Source organism: Balaenoptera acutorostrata, chromosome 2, assembly GCF_949987535.1.
Source record: "Balaenoptera acutorostrata chromosome 2, mBalAcu1.1, whole genome shotgun sequence".
In the NCBI taxonomy this organism is placed as follows: domain Eukaryota; kingdom Metazoa; phylum Chordata; class Mammalia; order Artiodactyla; family Balaenopteridae; genus Balaenoptera; species Balaenoptera acutorostrata.
The window spans coordinates 135,795,262-135,821,243 of NC_080065.1; the positions used below are offsets into that span (position 1 = coordinate 135,795,262).

General features: G+C 52.0%; 1 protein-coding gene across 9 annotated transcripts in view; it reads right to left on the reverse strand.

Moving 5' to 3' along the window:
- Positions 1-270: 270 nt before the first annotated feature.
- Positions 271-25,982, reverse strand: part of TNIP1 (TNFAIP3 interacting protein 1) — a 52,272-nt gene continuing 26,560 nt past the window's right edge. For 5 of the 9 annotated variants that reach the window (XM_057539952.1, XM_057539946.1, XM_057539948.1 and 2 more), the window contains 13 exons: positions 23,203-23,394; positions 18,590-18,684; positions 16,839-16,959; positions 13,033-13,122; positions 11,308-11,373; positions 11,002-11,145; positions 8,522-8,650; positions 6,174-6,305; positions 4,881-5,006; positions 4,269-4,334; positions 3,694-3,885; positions 2,748-2,838; positions 271-1,052 (listed from right to left, as the gene is read on the reverse strand). In XM_057539952.1, the coding sequence (XP_057395935.1) occupies positions 1,018-1,052; positions 2,748-2,838; positions 3,694-3,885; positions 4,269-4,334; positions 4,881-5,006; positions 6,174-6,305; positions 8,522-8,650; positions 11,002-11,145; positions 11,308-11,373; positions 13,033-13,122; positions 16,839-16,959; positions 18,590-18,684; positions 23,203-23,394 (1,479 nt within the window). In that variant the 3' untranslated portion in view covers positions 271-1,017. The remainder of the gene's footprint in view (positions 1,053-2,747; positions 2,839-3,693; positions 3,886-4,268; positions 4,335-4,880; positions 5,007-6,173; positions 6,306-8,521; positions 8,651-11,001; positions 11,146-11,307; positions 11,374-13,032; positions 13,123-16,838; positions 16,960-18,589; positions 18,685-23,202; positions 23,395-25,982) is intronic. The other 4 variants (XM_057539950.1, XM_007188627.2, XM_057539949.1 and 1 more) reach the window with 3 other exon arrangements.

A 25,982-nucleotide genomic window follows, 5' to 3' on the forward strand; every position in this document is an offset into this window, starting at 1 on the left:
CACAGAAGGTCCAGGCCTTGCCCAATGTCTCCTGACAAGTGAGGGGCAGGACGAGAATGTAAACCCAGGTTGCCTGACCCCCAGCCCCTGGATGACCCTCACGGAGGCTCTGAGCAGGGCCCCAGGGGATATCTGCCAAGAGTAACGGTGATGCTCCCGGGGGTGTCTGGGAGGAATGGGGTACGGAGGGAGGGGGCCAGGAAAGCAGCACTCTGGTTGACCAGGAGGGGAACATTCATCAGGGCATAAAAGAATACCAGTCACAAAATGTTAATCTTCAACTTGGATTTATGTCCAAGATTCGTGCAAACAGCTGTCCGGGGATCAACAGCCACCCCGATCCGGGCCTCCAGCACCACAAGCCTCCAGCTGAGGGCCTGGCAGCTTCAGGCTGGGGCCCCTCAGCCGATGTGGCCGGCATGGGCTTCATCCCAGGCTGCAGTGGTGCCAGCAAGGCTGCCGTGGGCCGAAGTGGAGGGCCCAGGAGTAGAGCATCCTGTCTCTTCTGCTCCCAGAGGCAAACCCGCTCTTCCCGCAGCTCCTCAGAGGGGGAGGGGATGTGCGTGGGGCAGGTCCTGCTACTGCAGAGCTTGAAGCAAAAACTAAACACACACATGAACTGACTGTGGTCCCCAGAGGGGCTGCTGAACCACTTCTGGGGAAGTTGTGAAAGGAAGGGGTCTTGACTGCACCCCACTTGAGATTAACATCTGCCAGATTAACATCTGCCAGCACTTTCTGCAGAGGATGGCGGGTCAAGGCCGGATGACGCCTCTCTCCGCTCAGTGGCAGAGTAGTGAGTTTTTCCCAGTCACTCCAAAGGAAAGGCCCAGATGGACGCCTTCTGGATGGAGCCTCCCGAGTCTCTAAACGGTTCAGGTTGGGGCCAGGGCTCAAGCTGGCCATCCATCTCAGCCTCCCGAGTGGCTGAGGCTCGGAGAGCCCGTGGCCTCTAGTTTTCCAGTAAGCTGAAGTCAGCTGGCTCTGCAAGACGAAGCTGGAGCCAAGGGACTGGTTTCACTGAGGTCCCTCACGGTCATTTTTGGTGGACTCTAAATAAACAAAAATTTTGAGGATTTGAAGATGAGGTGCTACAGTAGGTTTCAAAGTCCTATGGAAACCAATATAGTAAGAGTGGAAAAAACCAGTTAGGGTTGTTGGGTATTACCAAGTGCCAGGCCCTGGGCTGAGTGCCTTAGGTATATTTGTCATTCAGTCCTTGCCCAGCCCTATGAAGCAGACAGATTATTATCCCTTTATGGGGGGGAGGGAACTGGGACACAGAGAGGTTTGTAAAAACTCGCTCAAAGTCCCAGGTCTAGGAGGTGCTGGCGCCTAGTCAGTCTGGTTTCAGATCCCAGAAATGGAGTAGTTCTGGGGGAGGGGACAGTCCTGCCCACTTGGCCACCCTCTGCCCTCATCAAAACAGGCTCCGAGGGGCTCCACAGAACCTCTAGGGCTCCGCAGGGAAACATCAGAAAATGACCAGCCCAATACCTCCTCCTTCCAACCACGAGATCCTCCAAACCACACTCCTCTAAGTCACTCTGTAGTCTCTGCTCCCACTCCTTCTGCAGAGGGGCACTCGACCTCCTGGCACAGCTGTGACCCTTAGAAAACTCCTCTTCGTGCTGAGATGGACTTGGCCTCCCTATTGCTCCCCTTAGTTGCAATTCTGCTCCCAGAAGCCCCACAGGCAAGGCAGTGCCTTCTGCCCCATGAGAGCCTCACAGAAAGTGAGGGAGTGACCAAGGTCCCAGGGTGCTCTTGTGACTAGCGAACGGACCTCCAGTCCCCAACTGTTTATGGCGGACACCGTGGCCAAAGGGAGCTTTACAAAATGCAAATCTAATCTCTCATGCTGCTCTGATTTTATTTTATTTTTTATTTATTTATTTTTTTGGCCGCACGGCAGGGCTTGTGGGATCTTAGTTCCCCGACCAGGGATCGAACCTGGGCCCCCTGCAGTGGAAGCACAGAGTCCTAACCACTGGACCGCCAGGGAATTCCCATGCCACTCTGATTTTAAAATGTCCAAGGACTGCACATCATCCTTAGGATAAAGACCAGCCCTCCTGCCGTGGCCTGCAAGGCCCTCTCGGCCAGGACCCGCCAACCTCCCTGACCTCGCCTTGCCCATCCCCCCTTCCCCACCTTGTTCCTGGCTCCAGCCACGCCAGCCTTCTCTCAATCCTCAAGTTGGCCACAGTTCTTCATCCCCTCCCACCAAGGCCTTTGCATTTGTCCTTTCTCTGCAAGAACACCCGTGCCTTCTGTCTCTTTACCTCGTTAATGCCACTCATTCTGAGGGTCTCAACTCAAACACCATGGCCCCCAGGCTGGGTCAGGTCCCTCTGCTGTCTGCTCTCATAGAAACCTGCTCTTCTTCCTTCAGGGCACTTGAGTGCAGTTGTATGCCCACTGGTGTGATTTTAACCATTCATTTCTGCCCGCCTCACTAGACAGTAAGGTCAGAGGGCTGGGACCATATCCGAGCTTCCCCAGAACCTCGTACAGCACACAGCATTTAGACCCTAAACTGTAATGAAGGAAGGAATGGTTTCAACCCCCTCATGATGCAGTCACCATCCCTTTCTTCTCAACACTGTTTCAGAAAGCTGGGCCTCCTCCTCCACCTAGATCAGAAGGTAGCAACGTCGTCGTCCCCAAACGGGGGTGATCCTGGCAGATAATAAGTTATCTCCCCCCATGGAAGACAAGGCCCATTACCAGAGGATCGTGCTCACCTGGTTCCGTAGGCCTGGCCGTGGGTGAGCCCATCACTTGGGAGCTCTGACTGCGTATCCCTCCACAGGGCAGCCGCCAGGTGTATTCTGGCTGCAACAACACTGGTGCTTAGTAATCAATAACCACACTCGAAAATTACAGTAGCAGCTACCGTGCCGGGATAATACTAAGTTCATATTAATCGAGTATAACTGAATCCTTACAACTACCCAGGTTGCCACCCCCTTTTTACAGGTTAGCAAACTGAGGCTCAGATGGGTTAAGCAACTTGTTGAAGGTCGTCCAGTTAGGCAAGTGGCCAAGCTTTGATTTGAGCCCAGGTCTCTATAATCCTGGAGCTAATCTCTTAAGCCCCACAGTACACTCCAGTGTTTAAAGATGCATGTAAGGAACGGTCATGGGAGAAAAGCTGGATGGAAGGCAGCTGTCACCAGGTGAGAGCAGGGGTGCCTGAGGGGGCTGTGGCAGAGGCACTGGAGAGGATGGGACAGGTGACAGCAGCTCTTTGGAGACAGAATGATAAGCAAGGGAAGAAAAAAGCAGCCAAAAAAAAATGGAAGAAAAGAGAAAAGGAAAGGAAACTGAAAAGGGAAAAGAGAAAGAAAAGCAAAGGGAGAGAATGCATGGTGAGGATCTGGTACCTGATTCCATGTGGAGGTTATAAAGAAGGTCAAACCCAAACTCCAGTACCCCTGGCCTGGTGGGCGGGAGAAAGCCCTCCTTCTGGGCCCATTCCCTTACTTGGCCTTTTCTGTCCTACACCAGTGACCCTGAGCAGCCCTGGGCTAGAAGGTCCTGCCCCTGAGACAGCAGGCTGCACACCACAGTGCTGTTCAGAAGGGGCCAAGGATGCAGCTTCTGACTCCCTCACTTGACCTTGCCCTCTGGAATGTGTCTGGGTGGCCTGTGTGTGTGTCCTGGAGTGAAAGAGGGGCACAGACTCACCAGGTGGAAGAGGCGCGAGTTGGGAAGCGGGGGTGGGTGCTCCATGGCCGTGGGGGGAGGCGGGTAGCGGACCTGGGACCAGTCCTCAAAGCCACGGTGCGGCACAACGGGGGGCATGGGCGGGTAGGCGTAGGGGTAGGCCCCGAAGAGATGCTCCGGGTGGGGCTCCACGTGGTAGCGGTCTGCCGAGGTCTGCAAGAAAGGCTGACATCTGGCTCTGGCCTGTGACAGGCTGCATGGGCCGTCCCAGTGACACCCATCCCATCTCCCGTTCTCCACTTAGAATCTCAGTTCTCTGAAGACTGGCAGGTGGCCACGGAAGGCTGGCACATGCACACAAGAGTGGCATATGGGCATGGAAAACTGGTACACGGGCACAGAATATCAACTATGATAACGGTTAGTGTGTCCTGAGCACTTATGCTGTACCAAGTACTGTTATGAATGCTCCACCCACATTACCTCATTAATTAGCTGGGCACCTGAGCAAACGATGCCCCCCCCCCCCAGTGACTGCAGCACCCTGAAGGAGGTAAAATGCAGTAAGTGCTGCTTCCTCCCTCAAGCCTCCTCACCTTTGCTTTCCTCTTCTGCTGTCTCAGGGCATCTTTCGCCCTTTCCTCATCTTTGAAGGCTTTTAGCTGAGAGAAGGAGGGAAGGAGAGAAGACTGTTAGGCTGGGTGCTTCCTGGGCAGGCCTGGATTCAGGGCCTAACCAACCACAGGGTTGACCAGCCAATGCATGAGGCACCGCTCTGGGCTGTCCTGCCTGGCCCAGCCCCGGGAAAGGGCCCTATGAGACACAGCACAGCCCAGGCTGCAGGCTGCAGGTAAGGCCTGCTCACCCATCACTGGGGGTGGTCTGAACACAGGTCAGGAGGGTTGCGTGAGTCTCACTGCTTCTGTGCTTCCGCATTAACACCTTTTAGTTACAATGTGGGAGAGAGTGGATGGCTCAGAGCTAACTCCTAAATTTGCTCTTTTAAGGCATGAAAACTGATTGTGGACAATCAGAGCTAGAGGTCAGAGAAGGGAAGGGCCTTTCTGAGGGCCACAGAAATGTGGCAGCAGAGCTGAAAGGAGGATCAGTGAGTGTCCTGACATCCAGTCTCACCAGGGACCCTCCAATCCCTGCACCCTCCCCATGAGGACAGCCAGCTGCCCCCTCCTTGGTCCAGCTCTTCTCACCTGGGCATGTGACAGGGTGACCTGGGCTTGCAGTTTCTCCACCTGCTTCTTCAGCTCTTCCTTCTCCTCATTCATGCGCTCACGGTCGCTGCGCTCCCTCTGGAAGTCCTCCTCAAAAATCTTCACCTGAAGGGGTGGGAAGGGGTGGGGAGATGGTGAGAAAGGGATGAGGCAGGAGGGGCAGTTTGAGTGGAGACTCAGACCTGCTCGGGCCTAGAACCCCGGGCCTCCTGATGGGAGTCAGACATCAAAACTGGTTTCACCGCATCTCAAAAATCCCCGTGGGGAGGGGAACAGGTGTACCTCTGGCCCCCCACCCGCAAGTTCAAACAGATAGCTCTGGGTCTGTCTATCTTATATTCTGGGCTTCAACATAGGCTTTATTTGAAAAAAAGGATCCATGCCAAAAAAGAAAACAACAGGCTGACAGCCATCAACCAGTCCCATCCTTTCCTTCTGCTGAGGCCCACAGAGAGGTGGAGGCCACAGAAAAAGAATATGAGTGGAGGACTGGAGTTCCAGTCTCCTGGCTCCGAGAGCAGAGGGCCTACACACTCTCCCAAGGCTCTGGGGTGCACTGGCAAGGAAGGGACGGGGTGGGGCCCTGTCTCTGCCTCTGAAGTTTCACAACCTTACTGCAGATCAGTGAGAAGCCGACCAGGCTCAAAATGATTTAGAAGGATCGAAAGCATGGCACCAAACAGCACAGAAACACGGGAGAGAACCAAAACCTTTTCAACTTCCTTTCAATTCTCTGTGTCCCTCAAGAACAAAGTCTGCATTTTATGCTACTGTGTCTTTAACAGGTTTCTAGTACTGAACTTCCCTTAAATAAAGGGAGAGAGGACTCAAGCTCAAGAGTCTTCATCAGGCAACAGTGTCTAGCTAGAGTTCAACAACACTATTTTACCTTTTACTGTATTTATTGCTTACAGTTACTTTCTATTTATGGCAAATAATAAACAGGTTTTCCCATTTATAGTAGAAATCTGAAGTTCCCTTTTAAATATATTCATTGAATTTATTTTAAAATTTGTTTTCAAAACATTAGGTAAATAATAGCACAGCTGGGGCACAGAAATGTTTAAGCCATGATGGTGGTAGAGGAATGACCTAGATAGGGATACACTGGTGGTGAGGATAAACCTATATCCAGACAGGGGTCCTGGTCAATGGCCAGAAAGTCGACTACAGATTACAGCTTCCACATGGTTCAAGGCCCATCCTGGACCCTCAGGAATGCTCCAGCTCCCACTGGGCACCTCCTACCTGACCTCTTCCCCCTAGCCTCACCTGCTGTTTCAGCAGTTCATTCTGCGTGACCAGCTCCTGTTTCCTTAGCAGGCCTCCAGCTCCTTCCGGGCTCCCGAATGCTGTTGCTGGAGATGATGGGGAGGCCTGGATACTCAGTGCTTCCTCCAGGGCCTGGAATGAGGAACAGAGGAGACGGGCCCATCAGCAGAAAGCCCCTGGAAGTCAGGCCTCATTGGAAGGGTGAGGCCCCATTGAAAGGCCCCTTTCCTGATAACAATAATAATAATAATAACCACCACTATTTAATAAGTGCTATCTTATTTATGAACACTATACACATCATTTCACTGAATCCTCGCCACAGTCCTATGAAGAAAAGATTGTGACCATGATCCCCATTTTATGGACGTGAAAACTGAGGTTCAGAGACCTGAAGTGATTTGTCCAAACTCACACAGCTAGTAAGTGGCAAAGCAGGGACTCAAAGCCAGCGTGTGCTCTTAACCAGCAGCCTAACCTGTGGTCTTTATGTAGAAGGGAGAAATCTCCTTCCCTGAGGATGAGTGGCTCAATTCTTAGCACCCAGACCTAGAAAGAACACTAAGTCCTTTGGGGGAAGAAATTTCAGCCTCCTCGACAACTGCGTGCCCTGTGATTCTTCAGCTTCCATAACCCATTCCCACCAAACCAACCTCTCCATCCCCAGCTCTTCTGTATTAGATCAGCCTGGATTTTAATTTTGACTTAATTAATATTTTAGCTTTCCAACCCTGAAAATGGGCTGACACATCACCAAATAGCATTTTGAAAATTTAAAAAGCACCCCTGTTTTACCATGTCCACAAGATACCTTTTCTTACGTAAACAGTGTGCTCACATTCTCTTAAAAGTTTGCCATTAACTGGTTTTCTCCTTCAACCCTGTTAACGTGTTGCGTGAGAACTTTGGGACACCTCTCGAGACTGGACACCCTCATCACCACCTGGACTTTAGCTCCTAGACAGCAGGGCCTCTGCTGGCCATGCGTCAGCACTGCTCACAGTGCCTCCCTGGACCTTGGGGAGATAAAGGAAACCTTCCCCAGCTTGGACTTGGGCCCCACTTGGTCTCCAGGACTCCCCCAGAAACATGAGGAAACTGCTGAGCCGAGAGTAAATTCAGGATGCGCAAGGGGCGGCTACGGCTGCACTTCACCCTCCTCCTCCGTCTGCCCCATTTTTCAGATGAGCAGGCTGAAGTCCAGGGACAGGGAGAGCCTCGCGTTAATCATCCCCACCGGTGTCTGTCCCCAGCTACGCCACAGAAACCTGGAGGGCAGCGACCCTGTCTGAGTCATTGCTACAACCAGCAGCAGGCACGACATTCTGCCTGGATTTAGACCCCCAATTCCCACAGCTCAGGACAGATCGTTCTCTTCCCACAGAACAGGTCCCAGGGCCCCACACTCAGCATCATCAGCGCTTACCAAACACCAAAACCAAACAGAAAGGGTCACCCCCGGGGCCTAGTGAATGCAAATTCACAGCAGAGCCTGCTGTGAGCAGGAGAGCAGGCAGAAGGGAAAGGCAGGCAGACAGACAGGACAGGAGGAAACGCTGAGCACAGGCTCCACAGCAGGAAAAGCTGAGCCTTAGGAGAAAGTTTCCTTTCAAAGCCCCTCCTGTCAGCTTGTTCCTTTAGCCCCTGCACTGGAAGGCAGGCAGGGGTTATAACCTGGGACCAGAAACAGCCCGGCCCACCGCCTCTCACCGTGGCTCAGAGCAAAGGGCTCCCGCTTTACCTGGGCTCTCCCACCCCCACCCCGAGCCCCATCTCCCTGGATCCCCCTGCTCGAGGGCAGGAACCTCAGGCCAGTGATCATCCACTCCCTTCAGTGAGTTTTTCCTGAACACGGACGGGCTTGGCGCCAGGTGCTGGGGGATACGTACCCTGGTGAAGACGCACACCCCCCACAGTCAGATGGGAAGACAGGTCATCGATAAGTAATGACAAGAAAATGCCAGAAGGGGTGTGAAAGAAGCTGCCGGTACTTTAGACACACAGAATAGGGAGCTCAAAGGAGACTTGGGCTGGGAAGGCCTCACTGAGGAAGCAGTGTTAAAGCTAAACCTGAACGATGAGGGGGTGGCACTGTGTGAGCAAACAGCACGTCCAAGGGCCGCAGGGGAGCAAGCATGGGGTCGTCCCAGCCTGGCACTCAACGTGCGGGGAGGGGAAGGCAGAGGTGGCGGAAATCACGGGGCAGCACCGAGAGCCTCAGTGCCTCCGCCCTGACCCAGGAGTCGCCCCTCCTGAGCTGAGGGTCTGAGGCACCGGCCACAGGGCGGGCACCGCGGCTGGCTCAGGGAAGCCCTGCCCGCCCAACGGACCACAGCCGAGGCGCCCACCTTGTTGAGCCGCTGAATCTCCTTCTCCTGGTACTCCCGCTGCCGGGTGAGTGGGCTCAGCTGATCCTGCAGGTATTTGACCTTCTGGCGCAGCTCCTTGGCCTCTGCTGTCAGCTGCTCCTTGTCGGTCTGCAGGGAACACAGGACTGGTAAGCAGGGAGCCTCTCCAGGAGGCCTAGACTCCCTGACTGCCCGCCCCGCCCTGCACGCGGCCATGCCTCCCCTCTCGCTCTCACTCTGCTGCCCCACGATGCTCGTGCACAAGACCCCAGGCGAGGCACCCGGGTGAGAACGGTAATGTCTACATGGTCCTGTCCTCAAGGAAGGGGTGGCTCAGGTGAATGAAAGGCCCCGGGTTCTGCCACCAGCTCCTCCAACAGTGAGCTGAGGCCTTGGGCACTGACCCAGCCCTCTCTGGTCTAAGCTCTCCTATCTGCCATGGGTAAGGGGTTCGTAACAGGAGTCACAGGTGGGCTTCAGGAGGTCTGTGAGCCCCCAAACCGAGCACACAATTTTGACTGTGCAACTTTCTAGAGAGAAAAGCCACAGTTTTCACCAGATTCACACAGGGGTCTTCTATGATGCACAGAAAGCGATAAGCCACTGAAAGTCTCCAAAGGACCTTTCAGCTCTTACAGTCTCTGAGCCCAGAGGAGATAAGACCCTCATAGAAATAAATGCAGCATAAGGCAGAAAGGGTTCCTCCACGGAGAAACAAAGTACTACTGTGAGGTTAAAAGAAAGAATACTACAGCTGAAAAGAAACCAGGGGAGGCTTCAAGGTGGAAGCACTGCTTCTATACCTACTATGGAACAATCCAGGTTCTTCATCGCAAAGAGCCACATCTGGAATGGCCCTCAGAGAGCGTCGAGTCCTAGCCCCTTTACACGACAGGAAATGACTATCCAGAGAGGGGAGGTGACTTACCCAAGGCCACGCTGTGAGCTGGGGCTAGACTAGAACCCAGGTCTCCTAATTCTGGTGCTCTCTGTCCCCTCGAAAGTCAAAGGGAGTGTTTGAAATAGAAGAGGGCAGCACAGTGCAGAGGAAAGACCAGGCACACCCACATTAAACTGTCTATTTCTGTGTGTTTATTTGTGATAACAGGCCTGGAAAGATATACCAAAATGGTAACCGTGGTTACCACTGGGAAGGGCCTGGAATTGGGGGGTGGGGGTGGTGAGAGGAGACGGTCCAGGAAAACTCACTGTATCTGTATCATGTGAACATGTCAATATCCTACAAACTAGCTGGTGAGCTGCTTTCAGCCAAAGATGGCCGAGGGCAGCCTTGGTTGGATCTTGTGGGAGTTGTTGCGGACTCCCGGTTTAAGAGGCTCCCGGGTCAGCACGGCCTCTATGGCCAGGTGTCCCTAACCACAGGGCCATGCTTCTGTCTTGAAACATCCCGCCTTTCCCCCAGCTGACAGGGAAGAGTGTCAGATGCCAGGAACTTATCCCACCCACTAACGTGAGCCAGGGTCTGGCTGACAGTCCCAAGCTGTGACTGTGCACTCACCAGAAAAGACAGGCAGTGTCCTCCCTAACACACATCTCCAAGGTACGGGGCGGTCGCCAAGGCAGGCTGACCGCTCGGAGAAGGCCCCTGGGTGTCGCATACTGATGGGAAGGAACTCTGCTGGAAATGGCCATTTCTAAGTCAGGCAAAAGCAGCCCGTACCCAGTTCTCATGAAGGAGAAGGCATGGTGACAGAAATAAAATCTCCAGAGAGCCTGGGGGTCAAATGGCCTTTCCTCTTTAAGCTGCTCCAGGATCCTGAAGGGCCTTGGCCGGTGTCAGTCACACACATGACAGATCAGATGCTACTTCTTCAGGGGACCTGTTCCCGGGCCCCCCCAGAATGAATCCAGACCCCCTTTATGCTCTCGCCCTGATCCCTGTAACTTCTCCTGTGTCGTACTTAACACAGGTCTACTCATTTGCCTCTGTAATTAGATGTCCCGCGTCTCTTCCCCCGAGGGCGGGGTTGACTGTTCACTGCTGAGTCTATGTGCCCAGCACGGTGCCCAGGGCATGATCTGTTGAACAGTGACCAGAGGAAGGACTGAAGGAAGCTCTGTCTAATGCTGGAGCCCCTCGCCCACAAACAGCCATCACCGCTGTACACATTCAGCAGCATCCAGCCCATCAAGTGTACTAGGGCAGGCCCGCGGCATCTCTTTTACATTCTGTGCTTCCCTGTGCAGTTCCCTAGATCGTAAGATTTTAACTGAACCAAAAGCTCTTCGGTATAAAAACAAGAAAAAAATGAAAAGAATAACTAATCCAATCTCGATTTTCAGATGGGAAACTGAGGCACGGGCAAGGAAAGTGCTTTTGCCTCCGGCCACACAGCCCTTGAGTACTGGAGTCAGAGATGGAACCCGCGTCTCCTGAGTCCCACCCCTGCTTGTTTACTAGCTCCAGACTGCTGGGGAGGAGAGGGCTGGCGCCCCGGAGCTGAAGCTGTGGGACCAACCGTCACACTTGCCTCCTCCATTTCTATCTTGGACTTGGCCAGGAGGAGCTTGCGGTCAAAGTCGCGCTGCTTCTGCTCCCGCTCGGCCTCCAGGTCCGTCACCTGCTTCTGCAGGTCCGCCAGCTTCTGGCGCAGCTCAGTGATCTGAGTTCAGAGGCAGAGAAAGGGAGTGTGTGAGGGCCGGGGGTGAACATCCAAGGTTCAAGGATGCTGCGAGGGAAGCAGCATGCAGGATGCTGGGGATGCCCGGAGAGCCCAGCTGTGAAGCAGGGCTCCAGCCTTGAGTTCCCATCACCCCCACAGTACCTTCTGCTCATACTGCTGCTTCATGGACCGGAAATGCTGGTCCCATTGCTTGTTCACTTCCAGCAGCTGCGGGGGAGAGATTGGGGTGGGCAGGAGATAAGCAGAGAACGACCAGAGAGAGCCAACTCCTCCAACACCAGCTTCGCAGGCGTGTGCAGCGTGCGCGGACGGCAGCTACACACACTGCCTCGATCCTGCGCTTCTCAAAAACGTTCCTCAAAGCAAATCACCTTTATCAACCGCCACATTTTACCCTTGCCGGGAAGGCAAGACTAACGCCAAGACACAGAAAGAGCATACAATTGTTATTGTAGAATTATGGAACACACACCCACGTGGAGGGCAATTTGGGACTCTGTATTTAAATTTCAAATTCTCGTTCTCTTTAACCAAATAATTCCACTCCGAAAAATGTAACCAAAAGAAGCACTTGCACAGGTGTGTAAAAACTATGTGTACTGTTGATCAGCTCAACAATGTTCATATTGCAAAAAAATCTAGAGGCCAACCTGAGCATCAGAAACAGGTTAAGGAAATGATAGAATAAACAGAAAATGGAGAACTGCACAGCCCTTCAGAAATTCAGGTGCGTAATACATTGCCTCCGTTCTGAGATGATACTAATTATTTGCCATAATCTTGATGTAATGACAATTTGAGGAAGAAAAACAATCCAACATCATTAAATTAACAATGGAAAGGGCATCCCAAGTTCAAAAACATTAAAATATGATAAAAAGTACTCAGAAGTAAAGAAACATAGGGTATGTTTTACATATAAATAAATACCCTCAAAGATATAGTTAATTTTAAGGAAAGAAAGAAAAAAAGCAATCTGCAATGTGGTATGTATGATATCATTTTTACAAACATCATACATTAGTAAGTACATAGACAAAATTGAGGAATATGCAATGAACTGTTATCAACTGTGGTCATCTCCAGGAGGTGAGAGTCTCGATCTTTTTATAATGAGCATTATATAACTTCTGTAATCAGAAAAAAAAACACAAAAACCTTACAGCAATACAAAAAGAAAACTAAAATGAATATGCATATAAACAAAAGACCAAGAGAACCTGACTCTCAAATGTGCTGGAGGACCAGGGAGGGCAGAAAGGCCCAGGGTCTGGGACAAGGACCGGGCTGTGTGGAGAGGAGGGGCTCAGAGAACAGAGAGGGTGGGGCTCCCACCTCTGGTCCAGACATACCGGGGGTGGGGGACGGAGGAAGACTATGCACGAGACACAAGGAAAGAGCCTCAACTTCTGGAGACTCTCAACTGATTAGAAGCAGTGCTGCAAGCAGGTATGGGATCTCTCCTTCTGTGACAGTCCCTCCCTGAACCAGCTGCGTGGTGACAGATGAACCCCAGACTCCCCATTCCTGATGCTAAAACTTGCCCCTTATCACAACCTCTCTCCACCATCCAGGGTCTACCATGGGAGCCTTCCTAAACTACCCCCTGCAGCAATTTTAGGCCATACCCCAAATGCCACCTCCTCAGAGTGACTCCTGTGGGTAGGGGAACTGATCAGGAGACAAGAGCCAGGGCAAAGCAGCATCTCTCACCCATGGGCAGATGGTTCAGTAGTCACCATGGCAATGCATCACAGAGACCTGGGCCTAGCCGGAGCCAGGGGGCCAGGGAGGGTCTTTGTCCTGCTGGTCCCGGGAGTGAGGAGGGGTCTTCTCCAACCACCACCGCTCCCTCCAGCCACCTACCTCCGTGCGCTGCTGCTCCAGCATCCTCACCTTCTTCTCAGCCGCACCCAAGGCTCCCACCTCTGGGACTTTACCTGCTGTCACACCAGCCTGAGGAGAAACACAGAGGGGCCTTCAGCAGAGCCTCAAGTAAAAATTCTCTTCCCTACTCAGGGCTCCTCTAAGGCTGCTCACCCATGAGACCCAGCCCTCCGTCTCTTGCCTCTCTACCCTCCCACCCACCAGGACACTGCTACTTGTCCCAGCTATGACTGAGTCCCTTCGGGAAGTCCATGGAGATCATTATTCCCTCTCCCTGACCCTCAGTGGCTCCCAGACCCTCAGTGGCTCCCAGACCCTTCCCTCTCCCTCCCCCGCCGCCACCTCCATGGCCACTTCTTTTCCTGCTCAGGCTCTATCTCTAAGGCACTGCCAGCTGCCCCCTCCTCCCCCACCCATCAGCCAAAAATGCTCCAGCCTGGAAGGCAAGAGTTACACATTTTTTTTTAACATTTTATAAAATGTTTATTTTTAAAATGTTTTTTAAAAGATACACAAATAAAGATTTGTGTGCATGTGTGATTAGTACATGTATTTCCTAGCTCTGACCTCTGAGAGGGCCTAAAGCAGTGTCACTCCAATAGCAGTGAGCACAGATCTTGGTTTCTGAATACCATTCTCTAACAAAAAGAAACAGGACTCCTTGGAGAAATGGTTAATTTCAGGCCTGGGGCAGGGAAAATATAAGGTGATTATGGAGCGACTTGTGGTGCCAGAAAGTAAGGAAGTGCTCAATCATAATAATAATAAGAAGAAGAAGGGCATGTCAAATGGGCATAGGAGACAACTTGAAAGAGCTTCCTACGACCAAAGCTGGAACAATTTGAACAAGAAAACAAATCGCAATAGTGCTGGATTATAAGCCAAAGAATAAAATAAATATCCTTGAGTCCCTATTAATAGAAAAAAATAAATGAATAAATAAATAAATAGATGGGGGAGAAGAAAAATTCCAATTAGTAAATAGAGAAGGAATGAGGGAAGCACAAAATCACCATTAGAAGACTATAGCAATAATCACTGCAGGTGAGATCAGCCAGTGGATACTAAAATTAGTATAAGGAGAAACAGGACATCTGCAGTCTCAAAGTGTCTCCTCAAAAGTAAATATTTATTAACTACAAAGGGAAAATTAGTCCCTTTATTATGGAGAAAGCTGACAGACACCCCTTTAGCCAAATGATCAAGATTGAATGTAAATAGACACATCGATATCATGTACCCTTGACATGATGCAAGATGTCACTCCAGTGATCTTCTTGTCCAAATCCATAACATCAGTCTTATCATAAGAAAACATCAGAGAAACCCAAGTTGAGGGACATTCTACAAAATAACTGGCCAGTATAACTCAAAAGCCTCAAGCTCATGAAAGACAAGAACCACTGGGCGCTGTCACAGACAGAGGAAACTAAGGAGACAGGACAGCTATTGATAAATGCAATGTGGGATCCTGGATTCGATCCTGGTACAGAAAAAGGACATGAGTGAAAAACTGGTGAAATCTGAACAAAGTCTGTAGTTCAGTTAATAGTATTGTGCCAATGTTCATTTCCTGGTTTTCATCACTGAACCACGGTTAGGTGAGATGTTAAGGCGATGGGGAGAGGGACACTCTCTGGACTATTTAGCTACTCTTCTGTAAGTCTAAAATTATCTCAAAATTAAAAATTTAAAAAAAAATTTTTTTATACATAGGAAGTGTTGGGAATTCCCTGGCGGTCCAGTGGTTAGGACTCTGCGCTTCCACTGCAGGGGGTGCGGGTTCGAACCCTGGTCAGGTAACTAGGATCCCACTGCATGATGCTAGCAATTCAGAAATTGAACACCAGCTCTATCTCCAAGGCCCTGCTTGATATAGGCCAAGACCCACACCCTTTCTGGGCCTCGGTACAAAGAGATCAAACAGGATGGGCCCCAACTTCTGACATCCTGTGGGTCCGACAGCATTTGTCCTGGAGTCGTTGCCCACATTCTCTCTGTTCCTTGCCTTCCCATTCTCGTCCACACTCCCCTGTGGCTGGTTGGGGGGTGGGGGGCGGGGGGACGGTGCTGAGTGAACTTGTGAGGCTCAAGCGCCCCTACAGCCTAAGGTCTGTAAGTACACCATAGAGCCCGGGAGTAAGGGGAGAAGGCTGGGGGAGCCCTCCAGGGATGGTCTCACCTCCTTTAGGAAAAGTGAGAGATGGGCCTGCCCGTACTGGGGAAGGAGGAAGGGGGGTGCCGTGCTCCTGGGTGCATCCTTAACCTCCACAGAGAAGAGAGGCACCAAATCTGCCATTAAGAGTGACAGCCAATGTTCACTGTTTACCATGTGCCAAGTGCTAAACCTACTGTACAGGCGTCACATCACTGAATCCTCCAATGACCCTCTGAGGTAGGTGTCATTATCTCCATTTCATAGAGGAGGAAACTGAGGTCAGAGAGGTTATGCAACTTGTCCAAGGTGGCAGCACTGACCAGAGGTAGAGTCAGCATTCAACCCACATGCAACTCCAGGGCACAGGCTTCACCACTGCCCAGAACGCACGCCTCCTACGGGACCTCCCTCCCCGGCAGGGCAATAAGGGCATCTGGCCTTTCGAGAAGTCAATGATGTTAAGGGCTTTGGAAAAGTGAAGAGGCCTGCCCACACACTTCTGAGAACCCAGGGGAGATCGGGAGAGTCCACAAGTCACTTCCTCAAGAGGGCAGACAAGGCAGGCTCTGACTTGAGGGGTAAATGGAAGAAGAGAGGGGCTTCATGGGCTGGGATTCAGAAGGCCATTCGTCGGCATGTTGCCCTCTCACACCCCACGTCTGCCTAATAACAGGTGGATGCAGGAATCTAGATGATGTGATGTCACAGGACCTCTCCAAACCTCCTGCCATAGCTGTCTCACAGAGTAATAGTCCCAGCCCTGCCTCCCTGACATGTAGAGAGGACATCCAAATCACATAATGAGTTTGCAAATCCCGGGTAAACTCTACATTGCCACATAGTAATAAGGAATTAAGTTATTAGGATAATTATTACTATTACACAAGTGTGGGGTTTGTTAAAGACACTGAGTCCTGCTGTACAACCATTAAACCCCATTAAAGAGGAAAAACATGTCAGTAAAAAGTTGGGACTCAGCTCCGCAGCACAGTACAGACCAGGCAAGGGGCCAGCCAGCTCCTAGCTGGGAACTGGATGTGAGCCAGCGCTGGGAGCTGTGGTGGGAAGGGGGCAGGTGGGCCAGCCCAGGGCATTAGCAGGCCTTGCTGCATCAGCCCACACCCTGTTCTCTGCATGTCAGAGGCTCCCAGGTAGGAGCTTAACAGAGTCCCTTTAGGGGCTTTCTCAACCTAACACCCTAATACCACTAGGGGTATCTGAGACATTAAACTGATTTTTGGGAGCCACCCTATAAGAGAGACTTTGACAAACTGGAATGTGTTTAGGGGATATGCCCAGACTGCACAAATGACACGACACCACCTTTATGAGAAATGACCAAAGGAACTGCAGGTATTCAGCCTGGAGAAGAGAAGGCATGTGGGAGCCAGGGGGCCAGAGTCACAGGCAGCAGGCTGAGCGTGTGTCCCAGGGAATGGGACGCTCCATGTGGCTGGCGGCAGAAAAAGGGCTGAGGAGTGGAAGCTACAGGGAGGTGGACTCTCAGGACAAGCCAAGGAAACGCCGCCTAACAACTAGAACCTTCCAGCAGTGGGGCTGGCTCACTGCCTCTGGAGGCTGGGCACCAGCCACTGCAGTGCTGGGGAAGGAGTTTCTGACCACATACCTGCTGCTGTGCGGCTGCCCCCTTCTTGCCCGTGCCTTCCGTCTTTGGTGAGCCTGGCCATCTGGAGGCACCATCTTTGCCGCTGCTCATCAACAACTTCCTGAGCTCCAGGTTTTCCTCCCTGGTTGGAGGCAAAGAGAGAGGTCATATTGCTGGCCCTGGGTCGAGGATCCTGGGGACCTCAGACCTGCTACTCATCTGAGTTGCAGCTGAGACGTGGGGAGTAAGGCGAGTCCCTGAGACCTGCCCTCAGGTGTAACCACATAGGGCATCCTTACGCCACTTTGCTCGGCTTCCCTAGAAGTCTCTGATGCTCACCAACAGGGTTTCCCCAACTGTGAGACATCTGTATACATGAGATCTTCAGGATACATCCATACTGCATTAAAGAACCCTGGATCCCACTCTCTGAGAAAATTCCACCCTTTCCAATTATCCTCAGACGTCCTGTGCGGAGCATGGGGAAAGTCTCAGTTTGGTGCTGATAGGTCCTGAGTGCCTCTCTAGTGCTTGCTAGTCTCCCATGCTAACAGAGAAAGAGCAGCCTTCAGCCTCAGAGCCTTGAGCGGGCAATTCGCCAAAATTAATTAACATCCTTCCATTTTTGTTGTGTTTATTATTGGAGGTATCTTCTATTTATTCCAGGTCAGGCTGTTTTCCAGTTACTCTAGTGCAAGTTTTCATTATAATAATCTTAAGCAAAAACATGATGCAAATTAAATTCTTAAGTACATAATAAGGTAGGTGATACAGGACACAAGAAAAATGGTGATGTGGACTCAGGTATGACTGAAATATGGAAACTATTTCTTTGTATTCTATTTGCCAGCTGGTTTCCATGTGATAATAGGAAAACAGAAGTAAAATGGCTTTCCCAAGGTCACAGAGTGGGGACTTGCATCCTCGCCTTCTAATCATGGGTCTTTCCTCCAGCTTGGGTTTTTGGATCCATGGATGGAGTCATTATGGCTATAAAACTCCAACTGCTTGGCCATCCAGAAGTCAGTAAATATATGCTGATTCAAAACGGCACAGTGGAGCAGTAGTCACACCTGACTCCCTCTGGGCCTCACAGGCCTCTCCCTGGACCTCAGTTTCCCTCTGCAGGGTGAGGGGTTTGGCCCACATGATCTCAAAGGGCCCTTTGAGTTCTGACAGTCAAGATCCGTGCCTCTCAGGTGTGATCCTGGGTCTACCTACATCGTAATCAGAGAGGCCCACTGGAAAATGCTGATGCCTAGGTCTCACCCCAGACCCACTGAACCAGAATCTCAGCACAGGAGAGAGGCGTGGGAGTGTAAACTTGCAATGCCTTTCCTGACCCTCAGTGATTCTGATGCACAGTTAAGTCTGAGACCCAGCAGTAGCCCAGGTGAGCAACCCCTGACTGTTCTCAGGAAACAGAGCAGGTCAGGATGGTGACCAGCAGGGGGCAGCAAAGTCCAGAGCCCTCTCTCCAACAGCCAGCTAGCTGCTGTTAACAGGCGGAGGGGTAAGTTCCCAAGGAAGGAGTGCACTTTGTACAGACCTTCTTCTGAAGCTCTCAAGGCACTTTATACACAAACACTCCCCAAGGTATTAAAAGGACCAGAGAGGAAACACCCAAGGAGAAGGACCAAGAGACCTGACATCCAAAGCAGGGCTCTGGGCACAGGCCTCAGAGCGCTCAGCCCGGAAATCAGTGCCATGCACCACCGCCCTCTTCCTGCCCATCCGACTCCTCACCCCTCCTCTGAGGAGCCTGGACTTACCGGAGCCTCTCAGCAGCCTGATCCCGCTGCTCCAGGCCCTTGTCCAGCTTGGCCTTCAGGGCCTCATTCTCCTTCCGAAGCTGCTCACACAGGGTCTGCAGGGCAGAGAGGGAGATGGGGGCAAGGTAAGGGAAGGGGTGCACCCCAAATGCAGGTTGATGCTGGGGGGCGGGGGGGTGCGCTATAGCCACACCAGGTCCCGACACGGTATCCCCTTTGCAATGGCCTCACCCAAGCCCTCTTGGGGCAGCAGGAGCCAAGCCACAAGGCCCACCCAGGCTCCTCTCTGCATCCTCTCCCTCAGGAGCCAGCCATGAGGACACCGGACCAAGAATCAGCCACAGCGCCTTCTGTTCCTCCAAGGCAGAGAGCACCATCCCTCCTCCTCCTTCACCGCTGTTCCCACAGCCTAGAATGCTCTTCCCCACCAGCCTTCCCCTGGCTGACTTCTACTCCTGCTTCAAGTCTTAGCCTAAACGTCACCTCCTCTGAGAAGTCCTTCCTGACTCCCACATCTCAGGTTAGTTAGGTCACCTCCATTATCCTCACTCACAGTCCCCTGCTCTCACCCTTCCTGGTACCTGTGACAATTAGAGCTAAAGAACCATCAGTGTCGTTACTTTCTTAATGTCCCCCCCACCCCACTAGTCCATGAATTCCCAGACGGCTGGGATCCTCTCGCCGCTCTCTTGTCCACTGCAGGATCCTCAGCCCAGGGCCCAGCTCAGCTCGACACTTTGTTGAAGGAACGCAGGACTGATTGGCTGAATGGACCTGAGTCGTAGTAGGCCTAGAGCTTAGGAGATCTGGAGAGTACTCAAGGCAGCCGGGGTGCAAGGTTGTCAGCCGGCAAGTCAGAAGACAGGGCATCGGGTCAAGACCTCACCAATTCCCAGTGTGGCTCAGGATTCCCTCACTTCTGAGACACAGTTAGTTCCCCCCCCCCTACAAAGTGGGACAACTGCTCCTCCCCTGCCTCCTTTATAGGGCTGCTATGAGGACAAACGAGACCGGGAGAGTGCAAGTGCCTCGTGAGCTGCCAGGCACTTGATCACCTTTGAGGACATGTGTTTGAAGTGCTGCAAGGTGGAGGGGGCATGGAAGATGGGCAGCCAGACTCAGGGCCTCACAGATGGCGGGAAGGGAGGTTCTGACTAGTAAGGGTGATGCACCAGGTCAGTACTAAGTGACTCAATCTCTCAACAAATACCTAGTGAGCACCTAACCCATGACCCGTAAATGGCCAGGTGTTCTTCCACTCACCACCTCGGTGGAGCCTCACAGCTTCCCCAAAGCTACGTAATTCATCTCTATTTTAAATGTAGGCCAGGGGATTCCCTAGCAGTCCAGTGCTTAGGACTCGACGCTTCCACTGCCGAGGCCCCAGGTTCAATCCCCAGTCAGAGAACTAAGATCCCGCAAGTTGCATGGTGTGGCCAAAAAAAAAAAAAAAAATGTAGGCTAGTGCAGGTGAAATAATGTGCATAAGGTTGTACAGCTCTTGGGAATCACCAAGGGGATTAAACTTCATCTGGCAGATCCTAAATGGTGCCTCTTTCGCCTGTGATGAAAGAGCAGAGAAGGGAGGTGGCAGGCTGTGAGCTGGGCTGAGGGCAGAGACAGTGAGCGATATTCACCAGACCTTCTACCTGCTCCCTTCCATGTCCATTTCCCAGACTTGCTGTGACCATGTGACCAGTTCTGGCCGATGAAAGGTGAGCGGCAGTGACAAGTGTCACTTCTGGGCTGGCTCATGCACAATTCTCTGGTCTCTTTTTTCCCTATGGCTGCCAAAGGGCACAAGACGGCTGGGGCCTCAATGTGATTGTGGAGCAGAAACAAGGCCCTGCCACACAGAATATGAGGGAAAACTTTCATGTTATCCAGGGAGATTTCAGAGTTGTTTGTTTCCACAGCAAAACCGAGCCCTTTCTGACTAACCCAGGAAAGACTTGAGAAGGCTGAATGGAGAACACAGTCTGGAACTGGTGAGTGGTCAGACATGGAGGAATAGAAAACCATTATGACTGGCTGCAATGCCCAGCAGAGGCCTCATGCCATACCCGGCCTTGGAAATGCTGAGTGAACCGAGAAACTAATCAGTGAATGAATGAGGAGGAACCAGATTAATCTACCACCACCCACAGGCTGGGCAAGTACCCAGGATGCAACAGCCCTGAGTGGGGCCTCCAGGGAACAGAACATCCTGCTGTGGTTTCTAAGGGAAGGCCAGGACAAGGCCTCATGTGCTTTCCTTCTAGGCAAGAGGCAAACGCCCTGGGCACAAAGCAGACGGAGAGAGGTCGTCACAAAAGTCATCACCTTCCATCAAAGGGGTTAAGAGAGCTCATGTGTGAGTTCATTAGTTCATTCACCAAATGTACATTCAGCACCTATGAAGTGCCAGACACTGGGATGCAGTGGTGAATATAACCAACAAGGTACCTGCCCCTCTTGTGAGGCCTACATTCTAGCAGGGAACACAAGGGAAAAAACCAATCACAAAGTAAAGAAACCAATTAATAAAATTATTACAAACTATGATAAGAGCTAAGAAGGAAACAGACAAGAGCCTGATAAAAAATAACAGTGGGGGCACTTCCCTGGTGGTTCAGTGGTTAAGACTCCACACTTCCACTGCAGGGGGCACGGGTTCAATCCCTGGTCAGAGAACTAAGGTCCCGCACACCGTGCAGCACAGCCCAAAAAAAAAAAAAAAAAAAGAAAATCTGAAAAAGAATATATGTGTATGTGTATATATATTTATATATAAAACTGAATCACTGTGCTGTACACCTAAAACTAACACAACATTGTAAATCAACTATACGCCAATAAAAAAATTTTTTTTTTAAATAACAAGGGTTGGCAGGACCCCTTTTATGAGGCCCAGTATCAATCCTTATTTCAAAGCTGAAACGTTGGGACTCCCCTGGTGGCGCAGTGGTTAAGAATCCGCCTGCCAATGCAGGGGACATGGGTTCGAGCCCTGATCTGGGAAGATCCCACATGCCGCGGAGCAACTAAGCCCGTGTGCCACAACTACTGAGACTGCGCTCTAGAGCCCACGAACCACAACTACTGAAGCCCACGCGCACACACCTAGAGCCTGTGCTCCGCAACAAGAGAAACCACCGCAACGAAGAGTAACCCCTGCTCTCTGCAACCAGAGAAAAGCCCGCGTGCAGCAACGAAGACCCAACGCAGCCAAAAATTAATTAATTAATTAAAAACAACAACAACAACAACAAAGCTGAAAAGTTGACACTCAAAGTGATCCCACCACAAGCAACGCACCAGGCCTCCCCAGTGCTCAGCCTTGACACTTGACATCTCTGGGCCTTGCTGACACCGGAAGGCTGTCTCCCTCGGGCTGGCCCTCCAGGCTGCAATCACTCCTCCAGCCTCCCAGTGTGGCGCCTCACCCAAGGTGGGGGTGGGAATCCTCTGCTCCCCCGTCTCTCCTCACACCTGTCTCCAGCTTGGACGCCCCTCCTGCTCTTGTCAACCCAGGCCCCTCCCAAAGCTGCACACAGTGGACACCCCAGCACCCCATCCGTCAACTGGGCCCTCGAATGTTTGCTGACATGAGTGAGACAACAGGGCAGTGACTGGCCCAGAGGAGGGTCTAGGAGGGAGGAAGACTTGGAGTTACAGCTCTGTCACTAAGGTGACAGACACTCAGGTCCTGAGCAGGTCTTCTCGGAGCCTCAGTTTCACCATCTGTGAATCCTTCCCTACCCGCAAGCCCTCAAGGCTCAGATCCCCTGCCCAGTATGGATGAGCCATCACCATAAAATCTTAACAGTGACCACTTTTTGAGCGCTTACTATGTTCTAGACTGTACAAGGGGCTTCATTTAATACTCAGAGCAATTCTACGAGGGAGGCATTTCCAGCCCCATGTTACTGATGGGGACAGTGAGGAACCGGGAGGGTAAGTCACTTGCCCAAGGTCAGAGAGCAATAAAGAGTCTCCTGGAACCAAGGACCCTATGGTTCCAAGGCCTGGCCTGGCCTAGGAAGGAAATCTGACTTCATTCCCACAGCACAGGAAGGGCTATAAAAGGAAGCCTCCTCCACTGGGGAGGCAGGTTGGGATGGGAGTTAAGAGCATGGACTCTGGAATACGACAGATCGAGGTTCAAATCCCAGCTGCACCATCTACTAACTGGGGGACCTTAGGCAAAAAAAAAAAATCACCTCTCAAGGGCTGTGGCCCCACCTGTGAAGTGCGGATAATGATGGTCCTGGCTCAGGGGGCAGGGGCAGTAACATACAAGGGGCCGGCCTCTGTCCCCTCCCTTTCCCCACCTGTATGTGAAGAACAAAGGCAAGGCTGCTGCCAACCTACCACATCCACAGCCTCGAGAGTAACCCCAACCATGAAATCTGCATCACCCACACCACTATTTCCCAGCTTCCTGCGTCTTCCTCGTCCCTTCTCACAACTTCCTTACCCTGCTCACTGCCTTGAACAAGAAGCCCAAGTTGGGTCCCCATCCTCACCCTCGGAAGTCCCCGTGGTACCCTGGACTCCCCAGAAGAGCTGGAGGAAGCAGAGCGGGAGCCACACGGCAGACCCCAGGCCACCCTCCCCGGGCCCGGCCTCACCTGCAGGATGGAGGTGCGCTGCTCGTTCTTGTGCACCTTGGAAGCCAGCCGGTTGAACTCGAGGGCCATGCGGCCCAGGTGCGTGAAGAGCTGGCTGTGGTCAGGCTCCTCGGCGCACACGCTCAGGGTGGTCTCCAGGCGCTGCAGGTGCAGCATCAGGTTGCTGTCCTCGTGGGGCAGGGGGCCCAGCTCCTGGCGGGGGGAGGGGACGCGGACCGCTCTTCACCACAGTCTGAGTAGGTGCCGCCAGCCTTTCTCCCCCTGCTTCCCCATTCCTCATGACTCAGCTCCCCCCTCTGATCCCAGCTCAGCCCAGGGACATTCTCCAGTTATACAGGTTCCCTGTCTGGGGCTGACTCACAGGGCAAGACCCGGGATTCCCGGGCCACTGGCTGGCTTACGAGTGCTAGAGCCACCTTCTTCCCACACATTGGGCCTTGCTGAGTGCCTGTGGGTAAATCACTCGTCCACAGGGCCTCAGAATCCTCATCTATTACATGTACACATCCCTTTTCTTCCCTTCTACCCCACAGGGTTCTTATGCAGGTGAAATGATACATGAAAGCAGCAAGCCCAGGAAAGGGGTATCACTCAATACACAGTACTGCTTCTCCAGCTCAGGAAGGCTTGACCAGCAGACATCAAAACTGTCTATTATGTCTATACATGTGTCTTCTGGGGAGTGGTCCAAGCATTCATCAACTTTTCAGAGGACCCAAGACTCAAAACACATTAGGAATCATAGATAGTTCAAAGAATCCCGATCTAGCAGAGAGATGAGATAGGAAGCAAACCGTGGGCAATACAGTCCAGTCTCAGAATCTATCACTCCCTGTCTCTCTCTCTCTCTCTTTCCTCTGTCTAGAACACTCTTGGCAAAGACAGTGCCTTAGCTATGCCAACACCACGTCCAAGGATCCACAGGGGTAGCTGACGGCTGACTGCATCAAGCTCCTGCCAGGCGTCCGAGTCCCCCCCTTCCCCTGCCTGAGCCCCTACCCATCAGGCCCCACGCCTCTTCGGGCTTCATTCCTGCGGTGTCCCCTCTGTTCATCCTTGCCAGCGCCCCCGTGTTTCAGCTGCTCTAGCAGGCCTCCCCTACCATTTATGGCAGTCACAGGCCGTCAGAACTACGGGGAGCCTCAGGGTTCAGGTTTGGAAACGAAGGTTCAGGGGGAAGGAGGTTGCTCAAAGTTGCCCAGTGAGTCAGTGGCAGAGCCAGGACTGGAACTCGGGCTTCCTGACTCTCCATCTATGGCCACTTCCCTCATCTGAACTCTGCAGCAGCGGAAATGCCCTGACAGCCACAGCGTGACGTCCAGCGAATGCCTCCATAATACTCCTGGCACCGTATTCTATCAGATGCTGCTGCTTCTTCAATTCTGCTTTCATTCCCCCACTGCCTCTTCCCACACAGGATTTGAGGTGGTGAACGGTGCTCTACTGAAGGCTGGTGAATTGTTTCATCGCCCTGGCTTCTCCGACTGGCCTACAAGCTCCCAGAAAGCAGGGAGGCTGTCTTGTCTTTGCTCAGCACAGACTAGGCACATGGTGGGGCTAAGGGGGAACCTATTAACGAGATGAAGTCCGAGGTCATAGAGTGAAATGCTTTCTGAGCAGGGGGGTCTCGCCTCCTCAGCCAGCTTCTCAGAGCTCTTGGGGATAGAACAGGACAAGGGGACAGAAGTTCCCAGGGGACAAAACACAGAACATTTCTGATACTCAGAGCAGCCCCTCATCACTGAAGACATGCTAGTGTAAGCTGCATGACAACTTGATGGGGACCTTGCACTGGGGACTGACAGACACAAGATGCAATCAGTGAACTAAAGAGCAACATTTTTTTGGCCTTGTTAATTCAATATTTTTCATTTAATTGCATTTTAATAATTGTTTGGCTTTTAACTTAAAATTTTAGCATTTTAATCAACTATTTGTAGCTTAAAAAGTCAAATTGTTTTACAACGTTTGTAATGGAAACCAGCAGTTTCCTGTCTCACTTCCCTCCACGTCCCAGTTACCACTTCCCAAAGCCATTCACTTTACATGTAAAGAGAAACATTTGTGCCCCAAATCCTTGGTAGAATGAGGCAGTGGAGACCAAGGTATCAGTGAAGGGTTACACCACTTATTGCCTGTATAACAATCAAAAAATCTCAAAGTGAGGAAGGAGGAAGCAGGAGGAGAGGGCAGGACTTGAAGACTTTTGAAGAACGTTCCACACCTTTCTCAGTGGTTCCCCAATAAGTCTGCCATTTTAAGAGAGAACAGGACAACATAGTTGGAATAAAGGCAGCAAGTAGGGTAAAGTAGAGAATGAGGATGCCAGGTGGACACCCCAGAGCTGGAGGGGAGTGTGTGTGTGTGCGCACGCGTGCATGCGTGTGTGTGTGTGTGTGTAAGTGCAAGGTTTAACCTCCTACCTGCATGCCCCAAAGGGGAGCCTGGGAGGAGCCAAGAGCCTGCACAGAAGGGCCACACCCGCCTCAAGCTGCTCTGGGTTTCTCTGACCCTTTCTACTCTACCCAGGCTATGAGCCCACAGGCCCAAAGGCTGAGTCAGAGCCTGCGGAGGTGCCCGGTGCTTGGCGGAGGCCAGCGGGGCTGGCGACGTGCCCGGGCTTTCACAATGGTCGGGTGCTCGTGTGGCTCACAGGGAAGTCACCAGCCACGGATTTGCATATGTGAGCGAGAAGCACCCCCTGGTGCTGGCCCCTTAAGCGTATCCCTAGTGACTCCGGGGTGCCCAGGAGATATAAGCGGGTCCCGTGCCTCTCACGC